General features: G+C 37.1%; 1 protein-coding gene across 1 annotated transcript in view; it reads left to right on the top strand.

The window, feature by feature from the left end:
- LOC127943043 (EGF-containing fibulin-like extracellular matrix protein 1) overlaps positions 1 to 7773 on the top strand; it is a 15972-nt gene extending 8199 nt beyond the window's left edge. The window contains exons 5-9 of the mRNA XM_052539152.1: positions 1256 to 1375; positions 2461 to 2580; positions 4874 to 4997; positions 5097 to 5289; positions 7352 to 7773. Of these exons, the coding sequence (XP_052395112.1) occupies positions 1256 to 1375; positions 2461 to 2580; positions 4874 to 4997; positions 5097 to 5289; positions 7352 to 7513 (719 nt within the window). The 3' untranslated portion in view covers positions 7514 to 7773. The remainder of the gene's footprint in view (positions 1 to 1255; positions 1376 to 2460; positions 2581 to 4873; positions 4998 to 5096; positions 5290 to 7351) is intronic.
- The last annotated feature ends 1635 nt before the right edge of the window (positions 7774 to 9408 follow it).

Consider the following 9408-nt stretch of genomic DNA (forward strand, 5'->3'; position numbering starts at 1 on the left):
AGCAGTCATTTGCACTGATCGAGTTTGCTGTAATGTTTCCATTGGTTAGCATTGGTTTGGTTGTGGTGTTGCTGGTGATCATACCGTTTAGGAGTAAAATGTAGCAGTTGCAGCTTTAATACCAGTTTCAAGAAAAGTTTTCATTTCCATGTCATGTGGTATAACCATCACTTCAGACTAGTGTACAGTCCCATCCACTGTTTTAAAACTGGCAGTTTCAGCCATTGTTGTGTGGAATATTCTTACATTCAAATGGACTGTTTGTCGGTTCACCCACAAACCTTTGAAGACCAATCATGGGTCAAATGGCCCTTCATCGACTGTGCTTTTTGCTGTCAAACAGCTACCAGAGTTTATGTGGTTTTGTTTGAGGAAGTATGAGTCAGGACATGCATCTCTCAGCCCATTAAAATGAGTTAACAATTAGCCCGGGCCTCTTCCCGCAAAAGAGCATCAGGCTTTCTGCAATGTTTACATATTTTTGTTGGCCAGTCTCTTTCATAAGCGCCTTGGCAGTGATTCCTCTGGAATCTAACACCGGTTTGCTGGAATCAAATCACAGTCATGTGATAGATCACAGAGTCCAGGTGTGTCTCTCTTAAAGAGGTGGGCAAGAAAACAGCACATTTTTCATCTGAACTCTCGCCCACGAGATCTCGACTCATTTTTTCCAGCATGTTTGGCTATCAGCAGTGCTGAACCCCCTGAAAGGGCCCAAACACCGGTCAGCAAAGCTTAAGAAACACTCTGCGAGAGGCCTCCCAGGGGTCTCTGGATCTGTGCGTTGACATTATTCTCCCATTAATGCCTCAAATATGTCACTTAGGAGCCTAGGAAGAATCTGCCTTGTTTGGATGAGGAGGTATTGCACTCACGCGTGTTGCACATCCAATAGTCTGTGTATGAATCACAGAAAACTGGCCTATTCTTAGGGCTTTGTATATAGTTACTTGACCAAACCTGGCAGATAAGCGCAGACCACCCACGATGGCCCTCACAGCATGAAAGGACACTTTCTGCACTCCAGAATCAAGCTGGAAACCTCGCCAGACATACCAAAGAATGATTAGCAGTGCAGAAAATAGTGTGTTTTGGAATATTCTACCTGTTGTTTTAAATAAGTGCTGTTATTTGAGGGACTGAATGAAATGGGCAATTGGCAATGGCCAGTTATTTTGTTTATTACTCATGCACTCTCATTTTTTATTTCATCATCTATCATTAATGTTCAATTGTGTTTGTTTTTTTTTTTCAGATGTGAATGAATGTCTAACTGCAAACCCCTGCCAACATCAGTGCTACAATCTGATTGGCTCTTTCCTCTGCCAATGTGAAGCCGGATATGAACTGGCTTCAGACTCGGTCTCCTGCCAGGGTATTTTTTTATGCTTTTTTAGTGTATGAGTACATTATGAGTCTCATTATGAGGGAGTATAGCTAACATCTTGTTGCATCCAATCAGATCAATATAATCATAGTCAAACAGTATTACAATGCTGATAACACTGTACAATGTTTTTCCCCCATTTGTGTGGATATTATATTGAATGTAAGAATATCTTATAATAATTAAGAAAATATAGGTATAACGATGTAAGATAAATTCTATTAAGGTTTGTTTTGATTACTAGTAACTGGCATGCATGCTTTCCAATGGCAGGCTATGTTAGTTAGTTTAGGAGGCTAATCTGTTAGCGGGCTATCCTTAGGCTAACCGAAATGCTACATTTGATGTAGGTTTGGTTATATATATATATGTCTTTGACAAGCTACACAAAAATTATTTGCAGACTTAAACCACTCTTAAAAATGTCGCAATGCACTTGCATCTTATGATTAAAAATATTAAACTAAGTGGTATTTGTTTTAAAGGAAGATACCTGAAGTACATTTTTTTCAATCAATCAGTCAATCAATGAATAAATAAATAATTAAATTAAGATTTAAATAGACTGTTTACACTAAGAACTGTAACTTTATTAGTGTCCACACCAGCAGACAATAATGTTGTTTATTATAAGCATAAAGTTGTTGGATTCTAATTGGCTGTTAGTGTTTTTATTGTTTATTAGCTGGGGGAAAGAAATTATTCTGAACATGATTTTAACAAGATTGTTGTTGTCATCACTATAGCTGGGATTTGGGCTTTGCTATTCTTATAGAATTAGAACGATTATTAAAAGTTTATAGTTATAATCATCATCATTGGTGTAAACAACTATTGATATATTGTTTCAAATGAAGAGAAAAAGCATGTGGAGACTTTCTGGTTTTGCAGTGTCAGTATAAATATAGGTAATTTAGTCCACAGACATTAAGGCCCAATTCCAATTCTATGTTATAACCCCTTCCCCTACCCCTTAAGGGGTAGAATTGGGATTGGGCCTTAATGGACAGGAACCACAGTAAAGAACAATGTGTTATCATTCTGTGAATGTCATTCTCATTTGTGTTTTCCAGATATCAATGAGTGTGAATTCTCAACCTACATGTGTCAGTTCCAGTGTGTGAATCAGCCCGGTGGACACCACTGTGTGTGTCCTGACGGATACCAGCTCCAAGGGACGCGGATGTGCCAAGGTACATACCCATTTCTCCCTGTCTCCTAAAGTCAAGTCAAGTCACATTTATTTATAAAGCTGTTTGTACAATACTGATTGTGTCAAAGCAGCTTTACGGTGTCAAACAGGAAAATAGTTTGCCAATAATGCAAGAAGACAATAACAAAGAGTCATTTTTCAGTTAAGGTCAGTTCATTGATGATTGAGTGATGTCATCATCCAGTTCTGCTCTCTTCCAATAAAGCTGACAATATTGCCAGAACTTAATCGCCCCCAACTAAGCAAGCCAAAGGGAACAGCGGCAAGGAACCAAAGTCCATTGGTGACAGCAATGGAGAAAAAACCTTTGAAACCAGGCTCAGTTGGGGGGGGGGGGTGGAAGTTCTCCTCTGGCTAGATGAAACCAGCATGATGTGGTTTAATTCCAGGCTGTAACACAGGTCAGATTGAGCAGAGGACTTGTCTGGTTCCTGTGGTCTTGTGCAGATGGTTATCGTGGTGGCGATGTCTTTGCAGGGGATCTGTCTCTGGGGTTCATCTAGTTGTCCTCGTCTTCGCTAAAATTCAGGGCTGTAGAGGTCCTCTCCAGGTGCTGATCCTCCATGGTCTTGATATTGATATTGTATTATGCGTATGTCCGGTTAAAGAGATGGGTCTTGGGCCACCCAAATAATGATGGTAGTTTGTTCCAGAGTCTGGGTGCTAAATAGGAAAAGGATCTGCCACGCTCAGTTGATTTTAATATTCTAGGTTTTACCTAATGGTCATATTTTTGAGATTGCAGCGGACATGGAGGACTATAATGTGATATGAGTTTGCTCAAGTACTAAGGAGCTAAACCATTCAGGGAATTATAGGTAGTTAGCAAGATTTTAAAATTGGCCAACGTGCCAGTCTTTGAGAATTTCCTTGTAAACATCATTGGCCATGTCTTAAGTAAACGTAAACAGTCAAGACATGCATATCAGTGTACTGATCTGTGCACAGATAGTGTGTGCTATTCGTGTCTCATGATGCATTCAAGCCATGTCAGATTGATCGTATTTACAAAAGTGACGTGACATTCAGCCAAGTATGGTGACCCATACTCAGAATTCGTGCTCTGCATTTAACCCATCCAAAGTGCACACACACAGAGCAGTGAACACACACACACTGTGAGCACACACCCGGAGCAGTGGGCAGCCATTTATGCTGCGGTGCCTGGGGAGCAGTTGGGGGCTCGGTGCCTTGCTCAAGGGCACCTAAGTCGTGGTATTGAAGGTGGAGAGAGAACTGTACATGCACCCTGCCGGCCCGAGACTCGAACTCACAACCCTTCGATTGGGAGTCTGACTCTCTAACCAGTAGACCACAACTTCCCAAGTTGAACGCACACTAATGCCACCAAGTGAGTTTCCAAGTTGGGGCCGTCTCAGTGAGAAAACATGTCGGATGCAGTGGATGCAGCCACAGACTATAGATATGCAGCATCTGTATTGACAGTAAATTTGTTGAACGGAATACTTTTTTTTTTTTTTGTCATGTAGAATAAAACTGTTACATATACAAAATATTTGTATAATTATCATATAATATAACATGATTCAATTTACATCACCTTCATAAACTGAATAGAAAAAGCAAAAACACCATAATGCACATTCATCATTTTGTAGATGTAGAAAAAATAAAAACTGAATTCACATAGAAAAGTTAAATCACCATCTTGTTCCAACCAAAGTGATGTGAATGCACCTGATATCACAATTAGGACTTGTCAACATGTAAATATGAACTTTCAATGCAACTTTAAATAAAGAACTGATGTTTGAATTAGTACAGCAGTTTTTTTTACTCCTAAAACACCATGTCTATAATGTAATAATGTTTTTGTGTGTGTTTGAAGAGCAGAGAAGAGTCTTAGCATCTGCGCGTCTAGGTGTAGCTAATATATGTCTTATAAATCCTCCACCAATGATAAACTGATCAAAACTGTGCCATGGCTAAAATGTTGGGAAGCTATGTATCATGGGCGGTGTATCGTGTTTTTCGGTTCACTTTGAATATCGTTACACCCCTAATTTTTAAGATGGAAAAATTTGGTTTTACAAATGTCAGAAACATGGTTTTTAAAGGAAAGGTTGTTATAAAATAGCACACCTAGCATCCTAACTAATGAGGAATAATTAATGCAGATTTTTGATCCAATAATTTATGCCTTTTTTTTTTTTGTTAAGAACTAGAACAGGAAATTACTAGGAAGCATTCCATTAGTTTTGTGAAAAGTGGCCTCTGATGTTACTCACTGACCTTTTCCACCCTGTTAATAGATATAAATGAGTGTGAAACAACACACAACTGCAGAGAAGATGAAATGTGTTGGAATTACTATGGAGGATTCCGTTGCTATCCCAAAAACCCCTGCCGCGAGCCTTACGTCAAAACAGGCGAAGGGTGCGTCTAATCTGCTGATGAAATCATGCTCTGTGTTGTGATAAAAAATAAAATGTGTTGTTATCTAATCCACAAATCTGTTTAACTCTCCATCAACAGGCGCTGTAGGTGCCAGTCACCAAATATTTGCAGAGGACTGCCGCCTGTTATTGTCTATAAGTACATGAGTATCTTTTCCGAACGCTCAGTGCCTGCGGATATCTTCCAGATTCAAGCTACCAGTGTTTATCCCAACATGGTAAACACCTTCACTATCAAATCCGGCAATGAGGGAGGAGAATTCTACCTGAGGGTAAGATTGGGCAAATCTATATTGGGGCTCATTCTGGGGGGGAAAATACTTTAATATCATATTTTACATTTCTACATTACAATGACATTACTGTATGACAAACAGATTACTGCTTAACAAATGTGATTTTTCAGTGGATGATTTTTAAACAGTTACCCCAATGCTAGATCTGTGATTACAGCCTTGCAGTTAGTTATTTTTAGCAGTGTGGGGTGTAATGCATTACTAAGTAATTAATTACTGTAATTTTTCTATTTTTTTCCCCTTGAAAAGTAAAGTAAGGGATTACTTTTAGGTTTTCTGTAATTTAATTACAGTTCATTCTAATTGCATTAAATATTGTAAGGACTACTGCACACTTTTGTATAAAACAAAAGTGGATTAAAAATCAAAATTGAACATCTAATGTTAATGCATTTTTTATTGTGACCTTCTCTCTTTGGTCAGTTCAAGAATAACTTGTGCAATTTTATAGGATTTATGTGGAAGAATTAAAAGTTCAGTTTCCTGTGTATCCTTGTAATGTTCAACTGGTCAAGGTTGATGTTGGATTTAGAAAGTAATAAGTAATGCAATACTATTCAAAAAGAGTAATTATTACAGTAATATAATTACACTGTTGTAATTACTTACTGTCACATTGTAATTATTAGCTACTGTACCTTTTAGAGTAACTTACCCAACACTGAATTGTTACGGACCATAAACCTAACCCTTTAAACTCTAACAATTTAAAAATGTAAAACAGTTAAGTTTGGATAACTTTGTAAACAGTAGCTTTCTTAAATTCTAGACATATTACTTACAGTAAAGCCTCCATAAATAAATAGAGAATCTTCCAAAATGTGTGCCAACCCAAAAAAAAGTATAATAACACCTTTGGCTTATTTGGTGTCAAGGTTCATTTGCGTTTTTGCCAAGAAAATATAAGTATTTCTGTATCTAAAGGACTATTCACTATTATGTTCCTATAATAAACCAACTATTGAGCTTGAAAAAATAACTGTTAATATAATGAAAACCCAATATATTTTTATGAGGGATACTTCGTTTGAATCTCCATTTAAACCCATGGCATTTCTCTACAAAAACAGGATTTATGTCCACCCAACAAGTGTTTTGGGGTTCGGTCTTACAGGATTGAAGATGCAAAAATGTCAATTAAAGACCTTACCTAAGTTGTACTATGCACAGTAATAATATAACTTCAGTATAAACATAATGAAGAATTATGATAAAAGACTGTAAAAAATAGCCTACTTACCTTTGAATGAACCCATCACATTATTTTTATCTTCCAAAACTTTTACATTTAAAATGTATGGGGTTGAATGTTATCGGGTTGAAGATCAGTGCACAAAACCTGATGATTTACAATCAGTATTCTTGTGCTTTTTGTCGAGAATTTGAACAATTGAGCTTGACAATATAACTGTAAACACAATACAAAATTGATAGAGACTTTATGACATACTCACCTGTGTTTCATGTGGGTTTCATGATATCTCTAAAACTCTAAAACTCTCAAAAATGCTGGCTTGTTTCAACCCAACTTTGGGTCAAAACAACCCAGCATTTTTTAGATTGTTCCAAAACAAGTTTAGTGCCAACCCTGTTACATTTAAAATATCTATGGTTGTAGATCAATGCAAAAATGTCTTCTCCTTGGCTGGCACAGCACAACACCAGATTATTTACAGTCAGCATTCTTCTGCTTTCTGCCAAGAAAAACATTTTTCTGTAAGAGTGATCACTGTTATTTTCCCACAACAGACTTGAACAATTGAGCACGACAGTATAACTTTAAACAAGGAAAGCTAATAGACTGTGAGAGATACTTACTTTTGTTTGAACCCATATTATACCTTTTCCAAAATAGGCTGTTTATCAGTCATCATTGCTCACAATTATATTATTGTTTTTGAAATATGTACCTGTAGACATAATGAAATACACATAAAGACATCAACTCTGTTACATTCAAAAATGGATTACTGTGATTTATAACACTGACTTGTGGTGAAGACTTTCTCCACTGATTGGCTTTTTCTTTGTCTTTCAGCGCTCCAGCAATGTAAGCGCCATGTTGGTGATGACCAAACCCTTATCTGGACCTAGAGAACATGTTCTGGACCTGGAGATGGTCACCCAGAGTAATGTCTTGAGCTACCGTTCCAGCTCACTGCTGAGACTCACCATTGTTGTGGGTCCATACCCTTTCTAAATCATCTAGATCGACCGAATCAGCACCTTGGTTTTATGTTTGTACTGCAGCTTACTATGTTTAAAATGTTCAACACAGCATGGCTACCTGGTTGTGGTCTAGATAAGTGGTTTTTAACTGCTTGGTTGAGACCCAAAAATGCGTCAGAAACCAATTCTAAATCAACCAATAGATATATGTTTGATTTTAAGGTTTTATGTTTTCACATTTGTATGATGAATCTTTTGTATAATAAATTGTAATACTGTGTTGGGACGCCAGTTAATGTCCATTGTAAAATGTAGGTCTTGATACAAAACTGACTGAGAACCACTGGTCTAGATAGTTGCATATTCATTGGGTTTCCAACAGGAATTGGTGTATTAATCATAAAATGTAGGTTGTCTGGTTTACTGAAGTTTTCAACTAAACTGTACTTTAAAAAAAATGCAAGCCAAGGTCAGAGAGGGTGACATGAAGACCAAGAAATATCTGAAAAACAACACAGCTGGACACCAGAAGGAAACACAGTTGCTCAAGTTTCATTCTGAAAATCACTTATAGGTTATTCTTTGTCTTGGTAGAAAGGTTTGCAAGATTATGCTTCATTTCAGTCTTTTAAATGGATAGTTCATTTAAAAAGTGGGTCTATCATTATTTACTTATCTTATGTTGTTTTAAAGTCATATGACTTTCTTTCGATAAAACACATAAAATGAAGTTCAGCAGAATGTCCAGTTGCTTGTTTCCATACAATAAACATCAATGGAGGGGGATAAAACCCTGTGGCACTCCAAAAATGACAAAAAATCTTAAAAATAATCCATACGACTTTAAAGCTATTTTGTAAATCTTCCCCAGATACCAAAAAGTTATTCACTGAAAATATTCCCTTTACGTTGCTCGAATCTTACACACATCTTAAAATTGGTGTCGCAGTTGGTTATGACTAATTCATCGACCACCAACCATACATTTTGGTCTGTTAGGCACCAATTATGAAGAACGCACTTTTGCATTGTTAATGCAGGAAGTGGAATTGGAAAGATTCAAGGTCTCGTGACTTGTTTTTAAAAATCTGAATTACTTTTCTCTTGTGGACTGTTTTTTCAACACAGAACACAGAAGTTTTATGCTCAAAGGAATTTGTTTAACATGTTTCCCTAAAAAATAATAATTATAAAAATAAGACAATGGAAAATCAGCACACTGGAATGCAAAAATGCATTCCATATGGACAAGGTGTGGCGTCGAAAAATGTCAAATATAGCGCACTAGACATATGGATTTCTTTTATCATGCTTTGTTTTTTGGGCTATTTTTGTTCTCATTCCCTCACACTGTATGGAAAACATTCCATGTGAGTTTGGAACAACATGAGGATGAGTAAATGGTGACATTTTTGACTTTGATCAAAAAGAGTTTTCATTTTTGGACAAACAAACCTCTTAATCTGTCAATAAATCAAAGCCTTACATTTCTCATGCATTGACTGTGTAGAAACACAATGTAAAGTGCTTTCAGATTCTTTACTAAATTTTACTTGTGTTTTATATGGTGGAACATGTGGATAAAGCAAACAGAACTGCATAGAGTTAGGTGGAACAGTTTGTGTTGTAATCTAAAGGCATCCTTAGCTAATGGAAATCTCTGAATGCTTCCTCCGCCTTGCAAATACTGCAGAAATGACCTCCTATCCTATGAGAATAAGGCAATAATGTTTTGGAAACAGAAGTGATGTTTTCAGGAAATTGCTGGCAAGGGCTTTGGGTCGCATAAGCAATGGAACTCTTGCCTAACATGTCTGTATGGTTGCCAGAGCAGCGTTTGATCTTCTGCAGTGTTTCGTGTCGATGGTCTGTGACAAACACTGTTACTTAATCCACTGAGTCACACCCGGCGCCCCCAGAGATGTG

This window comes from Carassius gibelio, chromosome A22, assembly GCF_023724105.1.
Source record: "Carassius gibelio isolate Cgi1373 ecotype wild population from Czech Republic chromosome A22, carGib1.2-hapl.c, whole genome shotgun sequence".
NCBI lineage: Eukaryota > Metazoa > Chordata > Actinopteri > Cypriniformes > Cyprinidae > Carassius > Carassius gibelio.